Here is a 27,829-nt window from a genome sequence, read left to right as displayed (position 1 = left end):
GCCCTGAAGTCAGCAGGACCTGAGTTAAAATCTGGCCTCAGACACTTAACACTTACTGGCTGTGTGACCCTGGGCAAGTCACTTAACCCCAATTGTCTCAGCAAAAGACAAAAAATATATAATTCATTCTCCAATGATAGGATATTCCTTTGTTTCCAATGTTTTGCGCAAAAAGCTGCTATATTTTTGCACACATAGGCCCTTTTCCTCTTATTTTTTGCCTCTTTGAGGTATAGACCTAATAGTAGCATTGCTAAGTCAAAGGGTATATGCACAGTGTATGTACTTTTTGGCCTTAGTACCAAATTGATTTTTAGAAAACAGTGGACCAATTCACTGCACTCCTAATAGGACATTAGGATACTTGTTTGCCTACAGTCAGTTACTATTTGTTATTTTCCTTTTTTTTTGCTATCTTTGACAATCTAATGAAACCCATCTTTTCAGTGTAAGCTTTCTTAAATTGATTTCACAAGTCTCCAGGCAAATATATTGTTTACATATATTTAAATACACTTCATGCCTAGCCTATATCTTTCTTGGGCAGTACATTTTTATTTTTATTTTTTTTTAATTTTTATTTAATAATTACTTTATATTGACACTCGTTTCTGTTCCGATTTTTTTTCCCTCCCTCCCTCCACCCCCTCCCCCAGATGGCAAGCAGTCCTTTATATGTTGGATATGTTGCAGTATATTCTAGATACAATATATGTTTGCAGAACCGAACAGTTCTCTTGTTGCACAGGGAGAATTGGATTCAGAAGGTATAAATAACCCGGGAAGAAAAACAAAAATGCAGATAGTTCACATTCGTTTCCCAGTGTTCTTTCTTTGGGTGTAGCTGCTTTTGTCCGTCATTTATCAATTGAAACTCAGTTAGATCTCTTTGTCAAAGAAATCCACTTCCATCAAAATATGTCCTCATACAATATCGTTGTCGAAGTATATAATGATCTCCTGGTTCTGCTCATTTCACTTAGCATCAGTCCATGTAGGTCTCTCCAAGCCTCTCTGTATTCATCCTGTTGGTCATTTCTTACAGAACAATAATATTCCATAACATTCATATACCACAATTTACCCAGCCATTCTCCAATTGATGGGCATCCATTCATTTTCCAGTTTCTAGCCACTACAAACAGGGCTGCTACAAACATTTTGGCACATACAGGTCCCTTTCCCTTCTTTAGTATTTCTTTGGGATATAAGCCCGATAGGAACACTGCTGGATCAAAGGGTATGCACAATTTGATAATTTTTTGGGCATAATTCCAGATTGCTCTCCAGAATGGTTGGATTCGTTCACAACTCCACCAACAATGCATCAGTGTCCCCGTTTTCCCGCATCCCCTCCAACATTCATCATTATTTTTTCCTGTCATCTTAGCCAATCTGACAGGTGTGTAGTGGTATCTCAGAGTTGTCTTAATTTGCATTTCTCTGATCAATAATGATTTGGAACACTCTTTCATGTGAGTGGTAATAGTTTCAATTTCGTCCTCTGAAAATTGTCTGTTCATATCCTTTGACCATTTATCAATTGGAGAATGGCTTGATTTCTTATAAATTAGAGTGAATTCTCTATATATTTTGGAAATGAGGCCTTTATCAGAACCTTTAACTGTGAAAATGTTTTCCCAGTTTGTTGCTTCCCTTCTAATCTTGTTTGCATTAGTTTTATTTGTACAAAGGCTTTTTAATTTGATGTAATCAAAATTTTCTATTTTGTGATCAGTAATGGTCTCTAGTTCATCTTTGGTCACAAATTTCTTCCTCCTCCACAAGTCTGAGAGATAAACTATTCTATGTTCCTCTAATTTATTTATAATCTCGTTCTTTATGCCTAGGTCATGGACCCATTTTGATCTTATCTTGGTATATGGTGTTAAGTGTGGGTCCATGCCTAATTTCGGGCAGTACATTTTTAGAGCCAAAAGCATCCAATTCAATTTACATCTGAGCTTTAATTCACTCAAACATAAAATGAGAGTAATAATATGTGCTAACTATTGCAAGGTTGACATGAGAGTAAAGTATGTACATCAGCCTATATCTTCTAGAGTTCTTACCTTCATTTGCTATAAATGATGAAAGCACCAGCTATGAACATAACCCCTCACACATGTAGAGTGCATTCTAAGTTTTGGAAAAGTAATTTTTCCCAAATGAGTGAGTACAAAATACTCATGTGGAGAAAAATTGTAGCCCAAAGAGAAACGACTTATGGGACTTATGAAGGCCTTAAGACCTGAGGGGTCATCAGAATTAACAAACCTTTAAAAGATTATCAGACTGCAAGGACAAGTCAACAGCACACAAGAAGCTGAACTTCAAGGGGGTTCAGATTATTCTCCGTGGGAGAAGCTTCAAGCATTGTTAGTTCCAAGATTCTGTGCATCTTCCCTTCTTTCTCTGTGCCATCCATTCTCTTTTCCAACATACTTTTGCCAATTTAGGTTTTCCTCTGCCTCCAAGATTTATATTAATTTTTCTGTTAAAGATCTTTCCTTTTTCTTGAGAATGGAGATGCTCTTCCAACTCTTTCATTCTCTCTTCTTGGAACCTTTATCTTGAACTTACAGACTTGATATGTGACAAATGTAAAGCACAATCTCTTCAGATTGCAAAACTATTCACTGATTCCAAACTTTTAAAGTTTTTATGTTTAGTTCTTTATTACATTTACTGTTAATTGATTGCTATGCATGTTCACTTTCTTGGGGACTTCTAAACAAGACTTATTATCTTTTTTTTCCCCTTCCAGTTGGACCTTCTCATGTGTGTTCTTCTGATTTCTGCTCATGCCTTAAGAGATTTTAACTGCCAACATTTGCTTTCTCATAGGATTCTTTGTTAAAAGAATCTTTTTTCCTCTTCTTTTTTTCTTACCAGATTCTTCCTGATGATCAGACATTGTTGGCTTGTAGCTTTCCTCAAATTTTTTTTTCAAGCTAAAATATGTTTTGTTCACTCATTTCAGTTGTCACCTCTTCATGACCCCATTTGGGATTTTTTTGGGAAGATTATTGGACTGATTTGCTATTTCCTTCTCCATTTTATATAAGATGAACTGAGGCAGGGTTAAGTGACTTGCCTAGGGTCACATGGCTTGTAAGACTAGATTTAAACTTGGGAAAATGAGTTTTCCTGATTTCAGGCCTGGTACTCTATTCACAGTGACATTTAGCTTCCCCAAGCTAAAATAGAATGTTTTTAATAGATCCCATGTACTGACCATAATTTAGTAACCCATGGATGTACTACTTGCACTGCAATGGGGCCCTTCATTTTGTCCACACATTTCATTTTATTACATACGAACATTTACATTATACTATATACTAATATAGCATACCTGAAAAATAACTTGTTGGGAATGGTCTTACACCTTTTCAAGCAAATCTCTGTATTAAATTCATAAAGATAGTAAATTGATATTTGAGAAAAAAATTTTTTAGTAATAATACAAACTTTTAAAAATTGAGTCAATAATATTTAACATGTATAGGACTGCTTGCCATCTGGGGGAGGGGGTAGAGGGAGGGAGGGGAAAAATCAGAACAGAAGTGAGTGCAAGGGATAATGTTGTAAAAAATTACCCAGGCATGGGTTCTGTCAATAAAAAGTTATAATTATTAAAAAATAAATACAATGCTAGAGAAAAAAAAAATTGAGTCAACACCAGATTGCTCCATGTCTTGGGTAGGGGGAAAAAAGGGAAGAAGGGAGAAAAATTTGGAACAGTCTTACAAAAATCAATGTTGAAAACTATCTTTACATGTATTTGAAAAAATAAAATACTATTGAGTAAAAAAAAGGAAAATTGAAAATGCAATTTTCATGGAGCCACTGGTGCTCATCATTCCCTTCAAAAGAATAACAAATGCAAATTCTAAAAGCAACAGTTTCTAGGAAGAAAGGAAAATAAAATTAAAAATATAAGGAAAAAACCCTGCTTTAAAAAATGTCTAAGAGAAATGGGGGTGGGGGGGTGGAAGAATCTATTAATATGTCTCCTTAGTAACATGAGGCACAGAGATATGTTCATTTAACACTCTCCACAAATAAAAGATAACTTGAATTAAGTGACTTAAAAATCTCAAAAGAAACTGAATATATTAAATGCAGCTAAAAACAAATATCAGTATTAAATACAACAATAATCTTTGGATATAAGGGGAAAAAAATCCACTCCAAACCATTAGTCTTAAACTAGTGCAAAAGTTAAAAACCAACAAAATGGCAGGTCTTAGAAAGCATATTCAGCATTCTACCTATTTTCTTCCTTTTGCCCCTGCCCTTGCTCTTCTTTCTCTCTCCTCTCCCTTTCTCCTTTTTTTTTCTCCTCCCCTTTGTCCTCTTCTTCACCTCTCGAGGGTAGTTCAAGCACAGTTAAACACCCACAGTTAAACACACATGCACACACACGCACATACACGCGCACACACACACACACACACACACACACACACACACCAATCATGGAGACAAGAGAAACGGCAGGAAGGAAGGGAACAGAGATGCCAGATCACATCAGAAAAAGACTGGCTTTAAAATTTTATTTTATTGTAAAATGCAAGTTGTGTTGCTTGAACATAGTTTTTATTATAATGAAAAATAACTCCCCAAAGAGTGTGATAAAAAATTTACAAGTATTACTTGCCAGGTAGAATTTTGCTGCATGTGACAGTTCAGTTGAAGAAACAAGGGAATAAGTCAGTGAGAAACTGAAATAGCCAGATTCTTGTTAACTCTGAGTTAAATTTCAGGATAATCAGGATTTTCCCTTCTGTGTTCAAACTAATTTTTAAATCAGAATGTTTTATTTTTTTTACTTCCCTTGGCAAGTGTGAATATTCAAGTAGATAAGCACAAAATAAAAATTAAAGAAAACTCAAGTGCAAAAGCAAATGTTTGGCACACATAAACAATTGTTAGTGATTTTTAAAGAGACATGTATGTTTAATGATATATTTTTTTTAATTTTTTATTTAATAATTACATTATATTGACACTCATTTCTGTTCCGATTTTTTTTTCCCCTCCCTCCCTCCACCCCCTCCCCTAGATGGCAAGCAGTCCTTTATATGTTGGATATGTTGCAGTATATCCTAGATACAATATATGTTTGCAGAACGAACAGTTCTCTTGTTGCATAGGGAGAATTGGATTCAGAAGGTATAAATAACCCGGGAAGAAAAACAAAAATGCAGATAGTTCACATTCGTTTCCCAGTGTTCTTTCTTTGGGTGTAGCTGCTTTTGTCCGTCGTTTATCAATTGAAACTCAGGTCTCTTTGTCAAAGAAATCCACTTCCATCAAAATATGTCCTCATACAATATCGTTGTCGAAGTGTATAATGATCTCCTGGTTCTGCTCATTTCACTTAGCATCAGTTCATGTAAGTCTCTCCAAGCCTCTCTGTATTCATCCTGCTGGTCATTTCTTACAGAACAATAATATTCCATAACATTCATATACCACAATTTACCCAGCCATTCTCCAATTGATGGGCATCCATTCATTTTCCAGTTTCTAGCCACTACAAATAGGGCTGCTACAAACATTTTGGCACATACAGGTCCCTTTCCCTTCTTTAGTATTTCTTTGGGATATAAGCCCAATAGAAACACTGCTGGATCAAAGGGTATGCACAGTTTGATAATTTTTTTGGGCATAATTCCAGATTGCTCTCCAGAATGGTTGGATTCGTTCACAACTCCACCAACAATGCATTAGTGTCCCAGTTTTCCACATCCCCTCCAACATTCATCATTATTTTTTCCTGTCATCTTAGCCAATCTGACAGGTGTGTAGTGGTATCTCAGAGTTGTCTTAATTTGCATTTCTCTGATCAATAGTGATTTGGAACACTCTTTCATATGAGTGGTAATAGTTTCAATCTCATCCTCTGAAAATTGTCTGTTCATATCCTTTGACCATTTATCAATTGGAGAATGGCTTGATTTCTTATAAATTTGAGTCAGTTCTCTATATATTTTGGAAATGAGGCCTTTATCAGAACCTTTAACTGTGAAAATGTTTTCCCAGTTTGTTGCTTCCCTTCTAATCTTGTTTGCATTAGTTTTGTTTAATGATATATTAACAAAATCAATCTGTTGTATGATTCTTGTAAGGAAACCTTTTCTGTGTTTGAGACGGTTTTTTTCAAACCAGACCTCCGATTTCATTGGTTTATTAGAGAATGGAAAAAACTTCCACCAATGCCGATTGATACCCACTCTGCAATTTACAGTGTATAGTTGCCCATCAGAGTTTAACAGGAGAACTTTAATGACATTGTGGTTAGTCAATTAGTATATGTGTGTATATGTGTATCCATGTAAATACATGTACACCGCTGTATATATACACATATATTCACTATGCTTACATAAGCATATACATATGTATACCTATATAAAGTATATACTCATATATACATTATTGTTTATTCATAATACACTTAGGTATACACACATATATGCTTATATGAATATATATCTATATACATAAAATTTTGCTTCCTTTTTCATTATGTATCACTTCATCTTTCTCCACATTTCTTTATATTCATAGTTTATATGGTAGTAATATTCCATTGAATGTTTGTTTAGTCATTCTTTAATGGCCTATAGGCCATCTCCTTTAATTCTAGTTTTTATATAAGTGTTACTAGGACTATTTTGGTTTTAACTTCCATGGCCTATAATCCCAATGGTGAGAAAAATGGTCAAAGGGCATGTATATTATTGTATTATTGATAATTCCACATTGTCTCCCCAAAAGATTTTTAGCTGCAACATTATAATTTGCCTGTTTTACCACTGGCAGTATTGAATATTTTTTATCTTTTTAGTTAATTTGAAGGATACCACTAGAATCTCAAAGTTGCTTTAATTTGCTTTTCTCTAGTTACTAAATATTTTGAAATTTTTAAATTGCAGATAGTTTTCAATGTAAATTCAAAAGGCATACAAAGGATACGAAGACCAAATGAAAAATGAAAAATAGGCTCTGCCCTTGAGAAAAGATCATTTGAAGAAAGTGAGAGTCTTAACTACAGGAGCAGGAAAGATTTCCCACAGAAAGAACTGCCTGAATTGGGTCTTGAAATGAAGGACTGTCATGGTATAGAGAGATAAGATCATCGTAGACGTGGGAGACAACCTAGGCAGAAATACAGGCAAGAGCTGGAACTTTTTTTTTTTTAATTAAAGCCTTTTATTTTTAAAACATATGCATGGATAATTTTTGAATACTAACCCTTGCAAAACCTTGTGTTCCAAATTTCTCCCTCCTACCCACCCTCCCTCTCTCCTAGATAGCAACAATCCAATATATGTTAAACATGTTAAATCCAATATATGTACACAAATTTATACAATTATCTAGCTTTTTTCCCCAAAAAAAACATTCATGGATAATTTTTCAACAATGACCCTTGCAAAATCTTGTATTCTAGTTTTTGCTCCTTTTCCCCTCACCCCTTCCCTTAGATGGCAAATAATCCAATATGTTAAATATGTTTAAAAAAATATATGTTAAATCCAATGGATGTATACATATTTAAACATTTATCTTGCTGCACAAGAAAAATCAGATCAAAAAGAAAAAAAAAGGGAAAGAAAATAAAATGCAAGCAAACAACAACAGAGTGGAAATGCTATGGATTACAACATAGCAATCCACCCTCAGTTCCCACAATTCTCTCTCTGGGTATAGATGACTATTCATCATAAGATGGAACTGACTTCAATCATAAGAGCTGGAACTTTCAAAAAATTGCCCATTCATATCTTCTGCTCATTTATCTACTAGAAGAATGGCTTTTGTTCTTGTAAATTTGATTAATTATAAATTGTAGATGTCAGAATTATTAGAAGTGTTTAACCATAAGTTGTGTTCCACCATTATTTTCTTTCCTTCTTATTCTGGATATATTGCTTTTGCTATGCAAAGAATTTTGTTTATTTTTTTAACTTTTACATAGACAAATTCATTTTATTTTACTGAAGTCAAAACTGATACACTCCTTTGCCACAGTTATAAACAGAATGCTCTAACATTACCCTAATTTTCTAGTTTTTTATTCATAATTAGTTTTTGAATTTTATTGATATATTTTGTTTTCACATCAGCTTCTTCATTTAAAACAATATCACTCTCCCTTACTCATGGAGCCATTCCTTATACCAAAGAATAAAAAAGCAAAGTGAGGGAACCAATCACTGATAGCCCTGGTTTAATTCTGCATCCAAGCTTAACTAACAAAGAATGGAGAGATCCTAAGAATCCTTCCAGTTTTTATCATTACACAAGGGATTAAAACTGTATATATAGAGAGGCCTTTCAGAAGATTCCAAACCTTTTCTATTCTACTTGAGAGATACTTAAGTAAAAAAGAATCTGACTCAGAAAAGTGAAATTAGAGGCTTCATATTTCAAAGTATAACTGAACAGCAGTACTTCAATGAATAGTCATTTTATTTTTAGTAGTACTTAAAAGGATTGTAATTCAATGACATAGGCAGTAAAAATACTTCTTTTGGCAAACTGCATTAAAATTTTGATACAGTCCTTAAAATGAAAAAAAAAAATTGTGTTCTACCATGTAAAACCTAGTCGTCTTTTAGTCTTTCCAATACTATCATGTTCCACTGATCTTCTAGAGGTATAATCAGGGAGCTGGTTTCCAAGAAAATCCTTTGCCTGATAGCTGGGTCGGATGCCACCTCTCTCTGTAAAAGGTGGTCCCCGGCCACTTCCAGGACCATATTTAACAGCATTTAAAAGAGGGTAAATATTTTTTGTTGATTTTGATTCTGATTCAATTACTTCTCTTGCATACTGCTTAAATTCTTTTTCCTTTTCAAACACAAGAGCTTCAGTCTCTTTCTGATAATCCAAATCATTTTCCAACTGTTGCTTCATATTAACCTTCTTTTCAGCCTATTTGAAAAAAAAGAAAAGAAACATTACATATTGGTAAACACAATCAGAATATTAGTTCAATAAAATTTATTTTATAAAAAACTTGTGTCTGACTATACACCATGCCTGTAATGGGTTCAACATATAAGTCAGAAATTTTTTATAATGTATTTACCAACTAAAATTGTAGCTATAAACATATGGCTTTCAAATTCTGTTTTTATCTAAGTAAAGAAAGTCAAATATATATATGCCTTTTGAGTACACTCAAGTTTATTTCAATTGGGCTCTCCCTATATATGTCGTTGTATGTATATATGTATATGTCTACACGTACATAGGGAATATCCTAATTCTTCCCTTTAGCCACATTCCTCACAGAGGTGATGCTAAACCTTTTCTCTTCAGTTTGCCTATACTCCCTCTTCCCTTGCCTCTCAGCAAAACAGTTAGCCTTAAACAAAGTGAGGCCATCTAATAAAAATACCTTTCCCCAACCACCTCACTGATACTGGCCTCCTTTCTCTTCTCCGTTGTTTCAGGCCATGACCAAGGCCAACACCTTCCATTAGTGCCCTTGATTTCATCTCTTTCCAACATTTGAGCTCTCTCTCTGTCTCCCTAAACCTCACCATTCTATTCATTTCCTTCCTTGCTGTCTATAAAAATACTCAGCTCTCCCCTACATTTACTACTGCCATCCTTCTGAACTATTTTTCTTTTTTTTTAATTGAAGCTTTTTATTTTCAAAACATATGCAAGGATAATTTTTCAGTATTGACCCTTGTGTTACAAATTTTCTCCTTCTTTCCCCCATCCCCTCCCTTAGATGGCAAGTAATACAATATATGTTAAATATGGTAAATATATATATGAAATCCAATATAAGCATACATATTTATACAATTATCTTGCTGCACAAGAAAAGTCAGAACAGGAAAAAAAAATAAAATGTAAGCAAACAACAAGAGTGACAATGCTATGTTGTGATCTACACTCAGTCCCCACAGTCTATCTACAAAGTAGATATCTCTCTTCATCACAAGATTATTGGAACTGGCCTCACCCTCACATCCATTCTCTTAGGGGGAAAAAAGTCATCTATATTTATTGCTTCAGTTGTTTTATCTCTTACTCCTCAATTCTTAACAGCAGTACTTCAATGAATAGTCATTTTCTTTTTAATAGGACTTAACAGGATTGTAATTCAATGACATAGGCAGTGAAAATACCTCTTCTGCTAACTGCATTAAAATTTTGAGACAGTCCTTAAAATGAAAAAATAAAATTTGTATCCAATTTGGAAAACCTAGTCTTTTAGTCTTTCCAATATTATCATACCTTCCTCCTCCATAGCTTCTACTTAACACTTTTAATAAGATTATCTTTACCAATGTTCTTTAACTGCTAAATTTTATAGCCTTAGTCCTAATCCTTTCCTGACTTCTCTGCAATTTTAACTGCTCTAGGATACTCTTTCCTCTCTAGGGTTCTTTCTGACACTGTTTTCTCTTGGTTCTCCCACACTCAACCATTCATCATTTTCCTTGGAAAACCATCTATCTGTCCACCTGACTTCTAAAAATTAGTCTCACCTATGGTTAGTTAACGAAGTCTCTTAAATCTCACTCCTTTTTTGCTGACCTCTCCAGTTCCTATGGGTTTTTACCTCTAGGTAGAGAACACACACACACATACCCCTTTCCCTTTCTTCCCTTCTTCCCTCCCTCCCTCTATCTTTTTCTGTCTCCCCTCCCTCCCTCCCTTTCTCTCTGTCTCTGTCTTTCTTTCCTCCCACTTTCTCTCCTGTTTGTGGGGTAATCTATCTCAAACATCTCAAGCTCAACCATGTCCCAAAGTAAACTAATTTCCATCCCTTCAAAGTTCACTTTCTGCCAAACTTTATATCTGTTGAGAACACCACTATCAAATCCAGTCACACATGTTCACAATCTCTGAATCTTTCTTGATACTTCTTTCTTCTTCATCTGTACACACGCCTTTTTTAAAGCAATGCTCTTCCTATGCTCCGGCTCTATCATTTACAGTCTTAATGATGAGCAAGATATTCACAAAATAGGAGGCCTGTTTATACTTCTCCCCATCACCTCATCAGCAATCATCTTAGGTAGTCTTGCTCTCATAGATAAACCTTTCCTAGCTGGATTCTACCCTTTTCCAATCAGTTGCCAAATCTTATCCATTCCTTGATTAGACACTGCAGCAGCTCTCACAAATATTCCTTTGCTTCCAACTCACCCTGCCACCAGCCTAGATCAGAACCTTATTTATTTTTTATTATTATTGTATTTGTGGACAACTCTTCAACATTAGCCCTTGCAAAACCCTGGGTTCCAATTTTTCCCTCCTTCCTCCACACCCTTTCCTAGATGGCAAGTAGTCCAACATATGTTAAACATGGTAGAAATATATGTTAAATCCAATATATGCATACATATTTATACAATTATTGTGCTGCACAAGAAAAAAAGAGAAGCAAAACAAAATGCAAGCAAACAACAAAAAAAGTGGAAATGCTATGTTGTGAACCATACTCTGTTTCCACGGTTCTCTCTCTGGGTGTAGATGGCTCTTTTCATCACTGAGCAATTGGAACTGATCTGAATCATCTCACTGTTGAAGAGAGCCATGTCCATCAGAACTGATTGTCATATAATTTTGTTGTTGCCGTGTATAATGATCTCCTGGTTCTCCTCATTTCACTCAGCATCAGTTCATGTAAGTCTCTCCAGGTCTCTCTGAAATCATCCTGCTGGTAGTTTCTCATAGAACAATAGTATACCATAGCATCCATTTGCCATAATTTATTCAGCCATTCTCCAATTGATGGGCATCCACTCAGTTTCCAGTTTCTTTCCACCACAAAAGAGGCTGCCACAAACATTTTTGAATGTAGAAACACTGCTGGATCAAAGCATATGCAGTTTGATATCCCTTTGGTCATAGTTCCAAATTGCTCTCCAGAATGGTTCGATCAGTTCACAACTCCACCAACAATGTGTTAGTGTCCCAGTTTTCCCTCACCTCCTCCAACATTCATCATTATCTTTTTCTGTATCTTAGCCAATCTGACAGGTGTGTAGTAGTATCTCAGAGTTGTTTCAATTTGTATATCTCTGATCAACAGTGATTTAGAGCACCTTTTCATATGACTAGAAATAGTTTCAATTTCTTCATCTGAGAATTGTCTGTTCCTATCCTTTGACCATTTATCAATTGGAGAATGGCTTGATTTCTTTAATTCTCTACATATTTTAGAAATGAGGCCTTTATCAGAACCTTTGAATGTAAAAATGTTTTCCTAGTTTACTGCTTCCCTTCTAATCTTGTCTGCATTTGTTTTGTTTGTACAAAAACTTTTTAACTTAATATAATCAAAATTATCTATTTTGTGATCAATAATGCTCTCCAGTTCTTCTTTGGTCATAAATTCTTTCTTCCTCCACAGGTCTGAGAGGTAAACTATCCTATGTTCTTCTAGTTTGTTTATTATATCATTCTTTATGTCTACATCATGAATCCATTTTGACCTTATCTTGGTATATTGTGTTAGGTGTGGGGCAATGCCTAGTTCCTACTAAGCATTGCTTATGTGAACTACTCAACTGGCCTCCTAACTGATCTCCCTCTCCAATCCTTCATCTTCATAGTTGCAGTATCAGTCTTCTTATCTGACCATGTTATTGCTCTGCCAGAAAGTTTTAAAAATTTTTTTTCTTTCATTTAAAGTTTCAAACTATCTCTCTTCCTCTCCACTCTAGACTAAAACCATCATTTGACATAAACATACTCATATATACATACACAGCACTACAAATGCACATATACATACATATATCTATATCTATGTATCTGTGTCTATAAGACCATATTATGCATATTTTGATAGTATTTTATTTCATAGATCCTTTATAGCTGATTTTAGTCAACTTATAATCCTCAAATAACTTAGTTGTTCACAGTTATTTTTTGAACAATATCGCTGTTACTACGTCCAAAGTTCTCTTGATTCTGCTTATTTTACTCTGTATTATTTCTTGCAAGTTTATTAAAAATGTACAGATTTCTCATTCTGTCTTTAAAGGCCTCCACAATCTGACCATGTCCTCTCTTGGAGGTCTCCTTCCAGCTCCAGGTCTAGGACTCCATGATCCCATGACCCTTCTTCTCCAGTCTTAGTTCACTTCCTTTTACACATTCCACTTTCTGGCTGAACTGACCAACAGGGTGTGCTACAACTTTGACATTTAATTCCCCTCGAACCAAACCTGCTCCCAGTCTGTCCCCTGAGCCTGCTCTCTTCCCTTCAGCTTTTTGGGAGCTTTAGCTTCTCAAGTGCTGATTTCTCCAAGAAACTTTTTGAACCTTTCCATACCTTCTGCCCCTTGCCTCCTGTTAGTGCTTCTCAAATTATCTTCTATTTGTCTATTGTGTCCATCATTACAATGTAAGTTCCTTAAGAACAGTGTTTTCTACTTTTCTTTTTTCCTTTGTTTTCTTCCTTTTCTTTTTGTTTCCATGGTTTATATACTAGGTGCTAGGTAAATGATTCTTGAACTGAATTAACAATGTCCAGCTAATTTTAGGTGCTCTCCCATAGACTGCCCTAACATAATACTATGCACAGTATCTTACACATAAAGAAACTCCATAATATTTGCTGAATGAATACCCAACAAAAAAGATATTTTCTTATAGACACAATATACTCAAGTGTGCATTATCTAAATTTCACTATGAATGGGACTGACTAGATAAAGCTTTCACAATCAGTTTATGAAATTAGGCCTAAGTCCCGTGATACCTATTTCCCAGAGATCTGCAGAGTTGTAAAATGAGGCCTTGGGCCCAGGTTGCAGGAAGTCACATGATACCTAGTACCTAGGCCTAGAGATTTCTAAAAATCAACACCCTAAGTCAGTGACAGGAAGTGTTGTGACCCACAGGAAGCAGACAACATTGGTGATTATTGGTCAATGATGGTTACTTCCTTTTAATCTATCCACTGAAAAGGTTTGCGTCTTTTGCTATTTAACTGGGTGTTCTCCTTCCAGCTTGTCAGGCCGAGGAGCATATGTTGGGAGCTGAGATGTCTCCCAGCTATGCTTGGGCCTCTCCTTGCAGGGACTAAATAAACTCTTTGTACCTGAAGATGTAGTTAATTTGAGGAAGAGGGTCTAGCACCTGTCTTACACAGCTGCTACCTGACAATTTGTTTGAAAAAAGGAACTTGTGAGGTCTCTCCTAATTTCATGTCTATATTAAGGCACATATAGGACAAATCAAAGAATAGGAATCTCATGGCCCACTGTATTTTATGCGTTTTCTATAGTTCTGTACTAAAAAAAAAAAAAAAAACTTATGAGTACAAAAAAGTCTGAGGAAACGTGCTATTTTTCAGCTTGTAAAATTAACAATGCATAGAAATTTCAATCTAGTAAAACAATTTATAAACTCAAAATTGCTGTTTTAAGTTATGTAAGTTTAAAAATCTCAGCCCCTCTCAATTTTCTCTAGCAAATATATGTATTGTCAGCGTACTTGGAAAGACAAAGAAAAATATGCTGTCCATGCTATTTTCTGGATGATGTACACTTTTTGTAACAATTAGGGATAAGAATATTTGTATAATTACAATTTGCTGAATAAGGAATGATTGTGTAGTTTTCTTTTCATCCTCCTTTTTTCGCTGGGTTTCTCCCCGTTGCTCCCAAAACAATTTATCTGCTTCTTTGAAAGCTTTCAGGGTTTCTTCAGATTCTTTTTTTTCTTGTTCTTTTTGTTCCATTTTACTTTTTTCCTATTTGTGTACAAAAAAAAATAATAAAACATGTTTGCATCAACTAAAGAAGAAGGAAAATAAGAAAAACTTAAGTCACCTGAAAAATGAATGTGCTTGTTTTCAAAAGAAATGTAATGAACAATAATTATATAATGTTCTAAATCACTAATTGTTAATGAGTGATTCAGTTATTTAATACTGCAAATTAAAATAATTGAGGTTTTACCTCACAGCCATCAAATGGGCAAAAACAATGTAATTGTTGAAGGGGTTATAGGGCAATAGGCACAATAGACAGGTATGGGGTGAAACAATCATTTTAGAAAGCAGTTACACTTTGATCTTGCAATATCATAGCTAAGCATGCAGAATCCAAAGAGGTCAAAGACAGAGGGAAAAGTTCCATATATGATAAAATATTTAGAGTGCTACTTTTTGTTGTAGCAAAGAACTGATGGATAAATTAGGAAAATGGATAAACTGGACCATATGAATGTAATGGAAATTTTTACAGTTTAAGAAATGACTATAGAATTCAGGAAAATTTGGAGAAACTTCTATGAAATAATGTAGTGCTAATTAAGCAATGTCAGAACAACAATTTACATGATGACCATACAAATGAAAAAGAAATAAAAGACTGAAAGACGTTAGAACCATAATGCAGTATTTAAACATTATTAGGATAATTAGTTCATAAAAGTGAAATACACTTCCTGCAGTATACAAAATACACTTAGAAAGGTGGTAGACCAGAGATGTAGAATTTTCATACAGGGCCAGTATCTTGAGGGGCAGAAGCAATTAGAAGTGGCAATGTCTTTTTGTTTTTTAAATGAACCTTGGACTAGGTGAAAGAGGAAAAAATTTTTTTTTAACTGAGGCAATTGGGGTTAAGTGAAGTCACTTAGGGTCACATAGCTAGGAAGTGTTAAATGTCTGAGATCAGATTTGAACTCAGGTCCTCCTGACTTCAGGGTTGGTGCTCTATCCACTGTACCACCTAGCTGCCCCAAAAAGGAAATTCTTTAACAGAATTTAACAGAGACCTGTTAAAAAACCTTAGCTTAAAAAGGCCAAGGACTCGCATTGCATCCAGGATCATCTTCAGTCAGCCTGATCTGTATCTGGTCATTGGACCCAGATGGCTCTGGAGGGAAAGTGAGGCTAATGGTAAATAAAAATTATCAATGTGCAGGTAAACATTTCATTTAAATTACTTAGAAAAATTATGGATCAGCAGCTCCCTGATATCTGGTCCTCTTTGAGAATAAATGATAAACAACCACCAGCCTGAATGTGATAATGAAACCAGGGTCTGAAAGATGATTCCCATATGGGCTGGTTAGCTTTGCTATTGTCTGTCTAGTCTGGGCTCCTAATTTCATGCTAAATTCAAGAATCCCAGTAGTAAAATGGAAACTTTTAGGAGAGCTGGCATTTAAATAGGGCATTATCATTTACAAAGCACTTTTAAATACATTGTCATTTAATTTTTCTAAGAAGTCAGTGAGGTAAATCAAATGAAGAAACTTGGCACTGGCGGGATTACTTGACCTGACCAAGGCCACAAAGTAGACTATTGCAGAGAAGCATACATAAGCCTCATTCCAAATTCAATACTTTGTCCATTGTATCACAGCTATTTTTGAGATGGACTATTGAAGTAGGAAGGAAACTGTTCCCTTTAGAAGTTCTGTTCCCTTTAAGAAACTGTATTTCCTTTTGCTCTGTGATCTCTTTTGGAATCTCAACCCCTCCTGGGGAAGGCATATCCCCCCAGATAAGTTATCTTTTCGGGAGGCCAGAGCCTTTGATTCAATTAGAAATCCTGGTCAAAAAGTACCCTTTTGAAGTGTTGTTAATTCCAATAGAAAATCTTGGCTAGAAACTGATAAGCATCTAAGCCTGAGAACTTTGGCTCCTGAAGCCCTAAGACTCCTTAAAAAGGGAAGTAGCTGGGTTCATTCTTTGCAGAAGGCCTAATGTAGCTTGCTCAACTGCTAGGACTCTGCCCACTGAGAAGGTATTCTCAGCGCCAAATTCCATTTTCCCAATAGGACTCTGCCACTGTAGAAGTCAGTCTCTTAGCAAATTGGTTTCTATCCAACAATAAACTTTCATTTTGCAATTAATAATTTGAGAATAAGTGAATTCTTTCACTTTAAATCTGTGGCCAACCAAAAAGGGGATTTTAACAACCCTCTCATTGCCACTAACCTCATCACCACCCAGAACTGAAGGGATACAAACCTCATCACTATGAACAGTTTTTGTATAAGTGAATGTACATATTAGACATGTTCATTTTATATTCAAAATTTTTTAAAAAATGTTGACCTATAATTTTTCTAAATAATGTAAATGAAATGTTTACCTAGAAAATGATAACTTTTATTTTGTTAATTCTAAAGTACTAAATTAATTGCTACAAATACCTTAACATTTTCTATAGGACTATCATTTGGAAGACCAAAATGTAAAGCATTAGACCTAAATGCAAGAATAAGGATTTCCCTACAAACCCGGGAAGACACATTGTTCACTGTCCCTATGCTCCATAATCCTTGTTTTAGGAGGTAGGAACCTCAATGGAAGGATTTGTTTTTAGGGTTGATAAGATTAGAGAGTTCTAGCAGCCCCACTTTTTCTTTCTGAAGAAAAAAAACGATAGAAATATTTGTGGCCAGATTAGTAGGAGGAGGCTAGCTAGATCTCTTTCCTCCTCCCAGTTTCCCTTATGGCACAATGAGTTGTTAGGGAAACTGGAAGGAGGAAGATCTAGGAATCAAAAGATCTTATGTCATATTATCTCTTTAGTACAAATATACTTTAGTGGGTTTTTTCCAAGCTTTTAAATTTTTTTAAGTCTAGGAAAATTATTTTATCCATTCCTACCCTCAGAGATTTTGATTTTTATAAAAGAATACTTTACCACTGCAATTCTATATTCTTCAATCTCTCTCAAATTTGCTTTCCTTTTTTCTTCTTTTTCTTTTTCTTCCTGTTCCCTTTCAGCCTCAGCTTCTGCAATATCTCTAGCAAGAATATCATCTTCATTGCCAAGTTTCTTTCTAATAAGTTCACTCAGGTAGTTAAAAATCCTTTCTTTCCGTTCTTCCATCAGCCTACAATAGAAGTATCATAATTTGTCAAGAATAGGTAAGGATGGATTTGTTAGGGAGCTAATATAATTTAATAAAAGAATCTAAAACATTTTTCAATTCCCTTGTTCTTTATATTACTTGGTTCATAGAACACTACAACTTTGGTTTTTATGTTTTGTTATTTTGGGTTTGGGGTTTTTTTTGTGGCACTTCCCAAGGTCCTTAGTTGTCATTTCTCATTATGCTGTCAGCTTAATATGGTCTCCCAACAAATATGGCTCATGTTACTATATCTTCAAATAGAATAAGTATCACCATAGGTGTATTTCTTTAAAGCATTCTATGAGGTTGAATATATAGGAAAACCAATGGAAACCTGGAAGTGGGAACTCTTTAATGTGTACCTATAAATTCACAGATGTGAATATGGTGAAAATACAGATTAGGTTACAAATATAATCTTGCCTGAAAGAATGGAATTAGACTGAATGATCTATAAGATTTTTCCCATTATATATCTATAAATATATGATCCTAAGATCTGAGGCTTTGATTTTAAAAATCACAGAAAAAAATTCAGATAAAATGAGATATTTGTAAAATGCTTAGTGCAGTGCGTGGCACATCATAAATGCATAGTGCCTCTTTCACAGAAGTGTTTCTTTTTAGAGAACTACAAAAATTTTGAAAGTATAGCTAGTAATCTTTCTATAAAGCCATATTTATAACTAATAGGGACAAGTTTATCATATACCCTGATCAAAACCAAACTCTGAAAATATAAATGTGTGATTCATGTACTACAAAATTTTTGGGAACCTGTCTACAAGGTAGTGCACTAGGTATTATGTATGATACAAAGATGAATAAAACATAGTCCCTACCTTCAGGGTACCTGCAGTCTACTATAGGAAATAATATATATATATATATATATATATATATATATATATATATATGTTGGAATCCTTACTAACTGCTAACTAATTAGAGTTGATCTAATCTTACAAGAAGATGTTTTGGGCAGAACCTGAAACAAGGTACTAAGTAGAACTAATTAATACAAGGCTTGTGTTCACACCTTTACTCATTGGAGTTCAATGAGTTCACACCTCCCTTGAAGCTCTTTGGGCCAGAGAGCACTAGCATAAATAGAGCTTCAATGGGCCAGTCAAAGAAGTTCTTCAGAGGAAGAAGCTACAAGTAGAGATTTTACCGGAATGATATGAAGAGTGGAGCTGGCTGGAGGCTGAAGAAAAGCAGAGGCAGAGGCTGAAGAACCAGACCTTTGGATTTGGCGACATTCGGAGAGAGCTCTTGGAACCAAGCAGAGAGATAGGCCTCTAAGCTAACCGGGCTATATTGGAGATAGTAAAAGATCTGAACTTTTATCACCTGGCTGCGTTTTGGGAAGAAAAAGCTCACCACATTTTGGCGCCCGAACAGGGACCAATTCAAATCCATCGGAACTAGATCACAACATATATATATATATATATATATATATATATAGGGCTGGGAGGGCTTATGTTTTTTTTTTTTTTTTACTCATATCATTTAGCAGTAAATTTTCTCTAAATAGCTGACTTCTGTCATAAGTCTGTGGCCATACCAGAAAAATTAAAGACAATCTATTTAAAAAACTTAGTTGCTAAGATTTTTCAGTCATTTCAGTTGCATCCAACTCTTGGTGATGCCATGGACTTTTCTGTAGGGTTTTCTTGTAAAAGATACTGGAGTAGTTGACCATTTCCTTCTCCAACTTACAGATGAGGAATTGAATCAAATAAAAATTAAATGACTTGCTCAGGATCACATAGCTAGAAAGAGTCTAATCCACATTTGAACTCAGATCTTCCTGACTCCAAGTCAGATGCTTTATTCACTCTACAACCTGGTTGCCCTGAGAATCTAATAATTGGTATTAAATCGAGGGAATGGGAGGGGATGGAGTCATCTCATCTTTTGTCTCAAATCGCTGCTGAGGATCTCTAGTTTGGTGGCAGGTTCCTCTAGATTTGGGAGGTTGCAGTGGGAAGTAGGACATCTGGCTTCTTTCTATCTTTTATTGATTCTATTAGCGTAAACAGCCTGAAGATAAGAGCTTTGATTCTCCCTTTATATGAAAAGAGGTCTCACTCTGCCATATCTTATGATATTTTTTATCAGCTTTTCCTGATTCTAAGATCTGTACCATATGGGGCCCTAGGACACAGAGGACAAACTGAAATTTTGTTGATTGTTTTTCACAGTCCTTGGGGGTAGGTGTACAAAGATATATAATCAGCCCACAAATGTAAAAGAGAAAAAGAAATAATCATATGTTTTATTAACACAAAGCACAGATGGAACCTTTGGATCTCAAGGATTCAAGGATAACAAGAGGCCATTAACTGAAAGGAAAATGGCCAAAATTCTCAAAAGGAACAGGGATTAGACTGTTAGTTTTACTTTACAGAGAATTCCAGTTAAGTAAGCTTTCTCTACTAATGCAGGTGGTATCTTCTTTACAATTGTGTGGCTAGAGTCACACAACCAATGTGGGTGCTGCTGGTTTTCAAGCAACTTCACTAAGAAAAACAAATTGATTCTGATTCTAATGATTTTGCATCATTATCATCAAACAACTTTTGAAGAATAGTTAATTATTAATGGATACATAACAACTGGGATGAAGGTTCCATCTGTGCTCGATTCTATGCTGTTTGACATTTTTTAGAATAATTTTTTCAAATACATATAAAAATAACTTTTAACTTTTTTTTTTTTTTTTTTGCTGAGGCAATTGAGGTTAAGTGACTTGCCCAGGGTCACACAGCTAGGAAGTATTAAGTGTCTAAAATCACATTTGAACTCAGGTCCTCCTGACTTCAGGGCTGGTGTACTATCCACTGCACCACCTAGCTGCCCCAACAATGAACATTTTAACTGAAAAACAGCAACAACAACAACATATATGGGGCAGTTACAGGACCCAACGATATTTAACCTATAACAAAGGCTTAAGAGGAAAGGTTCACAAATCTTTTATATATTCAGTTCAATTGAACAAATATTTATTGGTATCTACCAAGTCACTATACTAGGTGTTGAAAGGCAAAAATTATTAAAGCATTGTCTCTAAGTGTGTCCTCAAAGAAGACATAGAAAAATGTACCCCTCTCCCTTCACTGAAGAGATTAAAAACCATGAGTACAGAACACTCTGCATATGTTGTTAGACTCATTTGAATTATTAATTTTTTTCTACTGCTTCTTTATCTTGATTTTTACTTTTGTTACAAGGAATAACTCATTGAAAAGGGGAGTTGAAAAAGATCTATTCAGAAATGAATGTAATAGAAAAACAAATGACATTATTAATAATTTTAAAGAAAGACATGGTCCCAGACCCAAACAAAGCAAGATAAATCCAGCTAAAATTAGAAGAAAAGTAGACAAATGAGAAAAAAACTCTGCAGCAAACTTCTCTGAAAAAAAGTTGCATTTCTAAGATACATAGCGAACTGATTCAAGGTTATATGAATAAGAGTCACTCACCAAAGATAAATGGTCAAAGGATATGACTTGGCAGTTTTTAAAGGAAAAAAAAAATCAAAGTTATCACATGAAAAACTGCTCTAAATTACTAACAGAAATACAAATTAAAATTCTGAGGTTCTACCTCACACCCATAAGATTGGTAAAGTTGATCAAAAAATAACAAATGCTGAGACAGGATGTGGGAAGTAATCCCTGTTGGTTGGTAGAACTATGAACTGGTTCATTCATTCTAGAAAGCAATTTGGAATTATGTCCAAAAAGCTATTAAAGTGGACATAGCCTTTGACTCAACAATACCATTATTAGTCTTGATCCCAAAGAAATCAAAGAGGAAAAGGAATAAAATATATTTTAACTGTTCTTTTTATACTGGCAAAGAATTGGAAACTGCTCATTAGCAAGTGGCTGAACATATATAGTATATAAATGTAATGGAATTCTATTGTGTTTTAAGAAATGATGAAGGGGATCGTTTCAGAGAAACTTGAGAAGACTTGTATGAACTGATCAGAGTAAAGTGAACAGAACCAGGAGAACAATTTATACAAAAACAGTAATTTTGTCAAGATAAAAAAACTTTAAAAGACTTAGGTAATTTTATCAACTCAATGATTAACCACAAGGACTCAAGATGAAACTGTTACTCATTTCCTGGTAAAAATAAAAGACTAAGAATATAGATGAAGACATTTTTCTGGACAGAGTCAATATTGGAATTTGTTTTGTTTGATTACATGTTAACAGGAATTTTGTTTTCCTTGCTTTTTTAACTGGAGATAGAAAAGGGGAAGACTGAGAATACAGATTAAATTAATTTAAAATGAAAGGATTAAGTAATCCTCTACCTAAAAGAAAAAAAATTTAAAGCTAATTTTTTTAAAAGACATGATTCCCAGCCTTCAAGAAACTTAACAATTTAATTAAAGAAGCTGACATTTTAAACAAAAATACAAAAGAGAAACAAGTCAAGGAACACAGAAGAAACAAAATACTTTGAGAGTTCAAAGGCAAGGGAAATTACTTTTAGCTAACAAAACCAGGAGCAAAGATGAAAGGAAATTATATGGAAGAAAAGTTGGCTCAGGGTGAAAATAACTTTCTAATAGGCAGAGCTATTCAATAATAAAATTAGTTAATTCATGAAGTAGTGAGTTTCTTCCCATTGGAAGTGTTTCAGCAGAGAATGGATAACAACTTAGCAACAATTTCTAAGGGTGATTCCTTAATTGGGTAAGTGAACTACACAATCTCTAAGATCCCATATCAATTCAAAGATTCCTAAAAATATGCTATGCTCTCTACTTCACACCCACAACTCTCAATCTGCTTATAAACAAACAGAATTACTACATTAAAATCAAGCTCATTTCTCCAAAATACAACTTGGCCTGGATATCACTGAAGTACTTTTACCATAAGATTCTGGTTATGTATTGTATAACAAGCAACTATGGATATTTTAGGTCTTATGTGTCATTGTTATATATTCACAGCTACTGACAGATTTCATATACCACTTGTTAATTATCTAATATGTAGCCTACTTGTGTGTTTCAGCATCTTTTTCTCTTCTGATATTTGCCAGAGCCTTCTTTGCTTTAATAAATTTTCTAATTTTTTCATCCTCCTCTTCTTCTTCTTGTTCCTCTATTGCTCTGATTATACTTCTATTTTCCATGGTTTCCTTGAAAAAAAGATAAAATTAAATATTTCCAGTTTTCTATAAGAAAAGATAAAAAGTCATTACTAGTAGTACATGTAATTTCATACCACAGCCTGTTATAAGAGAGCTATTAATGGCAGAAATTCTTTAGTCAGCTATCTTGCAAAGGGAATCATCAATCTAGAGCTAGGGGGGACTTCAGAGACAACTTACTCCAACCTCGTCATTTTATAGATTAAAAAAAAAGGAAAAAAAAGGCCAACATGTGGTGAACACAATTGCCAGAATGACAGGATTAAAGTATGTAAAACAACACAATTTCTTTTCCTGAATGCTTAACACAGATCAAAACCCATGTCTCTCTTTAAGTTCAGAAGTGTCATCCATTATAAATATGGCAATGAAACCTAGTCCATGGCATCATGAATCCTATAGTCTCAATATGGACATTAAAATCTGCAAACTAAAAAGCTAAGTAGCAAGAAAAATATAATAGCAAAATCACTTTAGAGACAGTGAGGAGCAGTACAAATGTTAAATCTAATTTAGAATAATTTAAGTACAAGTATTTTATATCACTTCAGCTTGAAGAATCATAGGATAATTCCATGATGGAGGTATTGAGTTCAGCTTTGAAACATGGATGGCTTTCTATGGGACACTAGAAAGATGATATTTTGGGAGGAGAAAAGAAAAAACAAATCTTGCATAATCCAGAATCTCATTTTAAGTGGGGGTAAAAAGGGAAAAGATTTATGATTAGTTACATGAAAAATGAACCTGATTAACTTAAAAAGCATGGTAGTCTCATATTCAATTTATTGCCAAGTCTTGTTATTTCTTTCCTCTTACACAGCTACTACCCTAGGGTGAAGCTGCCTTCATCAAGAGCAAGACTATTATCTCAATAGCCTGCTGTTTGGTCTATCTCAAGTAGCTTACCTTTCTAGTTCAAATCTTCCACTCAACAATTAAAAGTAATCTTTTTTAAGTGCTGGTTTGTCCATGTCAGAACCCCACTCAAAAAAACCCAGGGGTTCTCTATTGCTTCCAGGATCAAATATAAAAAATCTGTCTGGCTTTTAAGGTGTTTTAAACTTTTAGCTAACTTACAAGCTAACTGATTGAATATAAAAGTTGGAGAGGAAAAAATCAATAATGACCTGAAGTGCAGAGCTCCATGGATTATAAGTGAGATAGTGCAAAAAAAAGGAAGCTATCATGAGACCCAGATTCTCTCTATATGTGAAGATTAGACAGTAGTAACAGACATATCATAGCTTCCCAGTTTTCTAGCATTCCTTAAAGTCTTTCTGTTAGAATCTTTACAAACTGCTAACTAATTAGAGTTGATCTGATCTTACAAGAAGATGTTTTGGGCCAGAACCTGAAACAAGGTACTAAGTAGAACTAATTAGGTACAATGCTTGTGTTTACACCTTTACTCATCAGAGTTCACAAGTATGCCAGCTTCACAAAGTAAACTTTGTAACTTCACACCTCCCTTAAAGCTCTTAGGGCCAGAGAGCACTATGGGAGAAAACCCATAATCCCTCTCTCTCCTATTGGACAATTCCTCCCTCTTGTATAAAAGAAACAGACGGAGGCTCTCGGTCAGATTTCACCGGAATGACATGAAGAGTGGTGCTGGCTCTGGAGGCTGAAAAAAGCAGAGGCAGAAGCAAAGGACAAAGCGGCAAAAGCTCTTGGAACCAAGCAGAGAAATAGCCTCTAGGACTCTAAGCTAATAACTGAGATATATTAGAGACAATAAAAGATCTGAACTTTTATCACCTGGCTGCGTTTTGGGGTAATTATTGATCTGAACTGATACTAAGGCTGCCTCCGAGAAACCTTCCTCGAGAAACCTACCCTCTCCTCCAGAGAGAACTAGTCTACTTATTTTAAAAGAAGAACAAGAATCACCACATTTTATAGAAACAGTCCAAAAGGATTCCATTGTCCATTAGTTCATGTGCCAGGAATCCAATAGGTCCTGTAAGCTCTGATGTACTGCAAAAGTCTCATCAACAATTTTTTCATCTCAAGGAATCCAATGATTCTTGCTGGTTTTAGATGAGACTAAAACAGTCTCATCTTGTGCTAGGAAATCCAATGATTCCTGAAGATTTTATAAGTCCTTTTAACAGTCTCATTGTCAGCCATCTGACTCTCCATCTGTGGAAATATAAGCAGATCCTCTTCCCCAAGCAGTTAATCTAATTCCCTTCTGTTTACCACTTTTGGGATTTCTCCTCATCATCTGGTAATTACATTGGAGCTGTTTGCACTGGATACTGCCTTGTTGTCTTAAAAGGCCTGTATTCTTCCCAACTGTAATCCTGATTGCTTTTCTGTTGGTTGATGACATCAGAGTCCTGAATTTCTAAAGTCTCTCTGGGTGTAACCTCAGCTGCTATCATGCCCCACCTGTCCTTTGATTGATACCTTGGAGCTGGGCCTTGCCTCTCCTTCCTCTGGGTCAATATACATTTAGAGGCCCAGTGAAAGCCTGGGTTACATTTTGGACATGGGGTTTTGGGTTTTCTCTCACCCTGTCTTCTCACTCTATCTCCATTTCTACATTGGGCTCTTAGATGTCCAACTTTTCCACACTGAAAACATCGACGAGTTTTTCTAGAATTCCTCTGCCAAGAAGGACCGTGCGCCTTTCCATATTCATCATAGTTTGGGTATAATAAGCATTTGTGCCCACTGTGGCACAGCGTCTTATGATCTCTTCCAAAGGAGCATCTTTGTCTAGCCCCCATATAATTCTTTTGCAAACCTCATTGGCATTTTCCTTAGCCAAATGTCTGGTCATTATTTCTGTTGCTGCATTGTCTCCAATGGTTCTTATTACAGCCGTTTGTAAACGTCCCACAAAATCTGCAAAAGGTTCATTGGGACCTTGCTCTATTTTTGTGAAAGCATTATTTCCATCTTTCTGTCCAGGGAGAGAATTTTAAGCTTTTATTGCAGCCTTAGAAATTTGTTCATACACTGTTATGGGATAAAAAATCTGTTCTGAACTCTCTGCATACTGACCTTGACCAGCTAGTTGGTCAAAAGCAACTTGTCCAATAGTTCCTGTTTGTCTATTGCGTTGGGCTTGAATCCTACATAATTCATGAAACTCCAAAAGCCACAATAAATTTTGTCCCGGTTCTAGACATGTTCTCGCTATGGATTTCCAATCATTCAGAGTTAAGATTTCATAAGACAAATTATCTAGTAACATCTTCACATAAGAAGATGTAGCCCCATAAAGAGTGCAACCCTTTTTCAAATCTTTAATTTTTTCCAAATTAAAAGGAGTGTATTTTCTCTCTTTTTGACCTGAAGAGTCGATCTTTTCAATCACAAGATATGCATTTATAAAATCAGATATATCTTCTTCATTTTTTGCTTTAATTAATGCCTTTTCTAATCTTGTCAAATTCTGCTTTACAGGAGAAGCTGACTGTTATTCTGCCTCTCTCCCTCCCCCTTGTTCCACCCATGAAGGGTTAATTGCAGGGGGAGGGTCATCAGATGTGGAATCACCTAATTCCTCCTGCTGTGAAATAATTGAGGGGGGAGGGTCATGAGATGTGGAATCACCTAATTCCTCCCGATGTGATGTATCACACTCAGAATTGTAATTAACTCCATTGTTATCTGATTCTTGCTCCTTTTCACCTGATATAGTTGACACCTCTCCCTGCTCCTGTTTCTTCTTTTTCCTTATTTTAATACTTATAAAATTTCCTAAAGCTAATTGTATTAAATTATATGTGTTAAGTATGTCTTTGGAAATTGAGTTAGGCCCATTTTTATTATAGAATTGACAAAGATCCTTTCCTACCAATTTCCATTCATTTAGATCTAATTCCTTTTCCAGGGAGAAACAAGGACATATGTGCTTTACAGTTTGTAAAAGTTCAGTGATTTGCTATAAACTTATAATTAAACCTTGGCTTTCCATAACTTTGACAATGCTCTCTAAACATTTTCCTTGAACAGAAATAGAAGGCTGTTTTCTTAATATCTGTCTCATCTTAGCTGAAATTCTACTTTGACTCTTCTAACAAAATTTCTTTGTTGCACTCACCCTAATTTCTGGGTTGAAGAGGCTTTTCCACTTGAATCAGGATCGTAGCTTTTCCACTGAAATCCACTGAGGGTGTCTGTTAGCCCCACGTTGGGCACCAAAAATGTGGTGATCTTGTTCTTTTAAAATAAGTAGAATAGTTCTCTCTGGGTGAGAGGATAGGTTTCTCAGGGGAGGCAGCTTTAGTATCAGTTGAAAGTAATAATCACCCCAAAACACAGCCAGGTGATAAAAGTTCAGATCTTTTATTGTCTCTAATATAGCCCGGTTAGCTTAGAGGTCTATCCGCTGCTTGGTTCCAAGATCTCTTGCAGTTTTGTCCTTTGCTTCTGCCTCTGCTTTCTTCAGCCTTCAATCCAGTTCCAAGTTAAATCTGCCTTGCCTCTGAAAGAGGGCTTCCTGCTCTCTACCAAAGTGCTCCTCTCCAATCTAGCTGAACTCTCTTCTGCCACCAGCCAGCCAAGTGGAATATATTCTCTCTTGCCTCGGAGAGAGGGCTTCTGGCGTAATTCTGCTGAAATCTGTCTGTTTCTTTTATACAAGAGGGAGGAATTGTCAGATATGAGAGAGAGGGATTATGGGTTTTCTCTCATAGTGCTCTCTGGCCCTAAGAGCTTTAAGGGAGTTGTGAATTCACAAAGTTACAAAATTTACTTTGTGAAGCTGGCATACTTGTGAACTCCA

The 27,829-nt window shown here is 35.2% G+C and overlaps 1 protein-coding gene across 3 annotated transcripts in view; it reads right to left on the bottom strand.

Annotated features, from left to right (window-relative positions):
- Window positions 1–8,472: 8,472 nt before the first annotated feature.
- The window catches only part of CFAP210 (cilia and flagella associated protein 210), a 30,573-nt gene continuing 11,216 nt past the window's right edge, over window positions 8,473–27,829 (bottom strand). For 2 of the 3 annotated variants that reach the window (XM_051986202.1, XM_051986204.1), the window contains 5 exons: window positions 22,934–23,073; window positions 19,064–19,204; window positions 17,676–17,868; window positions 14,594–14,758; window positions 8,473–8,955 (listed from right to left, as the gene is read on the bottom strand). In XM_051986202.1, the coding sequence (XP_051842162.1) occupies window positions 8,611–8,955; window positions 14,594–14,758; window positions 17,676–17,868; window positions 19,064–19,204; window positions 22,934–23,073 (984 nt within the window). In that variant the 3' untranslated portion in view covers window positions 8,473–8,610. The remainder of the gene's footprint in view (window positions 8,956–14,593; window positions 14,759–17,675; window positions 17,869–19,063; window positions 19,205–22,933; window positions 23,074–27,829) is intronic. The other variant, XM_051986203.1, reaches the window with a different exon arrangement.

The sequence above is a fragment of the Antechinus flavipes genome, chromosome 3 (assembly GCF_016432865.1).
Source record: "Antechinus flavipes isolate AdamAnt ecotype Samford, QLD, Australia chromosome 3, AdamAnt_v2, whole genome shotgun sequence".
Lineage (NCBI taxonomy): Eukaryota > Metazoa > Chordata > Mammalia > Dasyuromorphia > Dasyuridae > Antechinus > Antechinus flavipes.
This window is presented reverse-complemented; position numbering and strand designations above follow the sequence as displayed.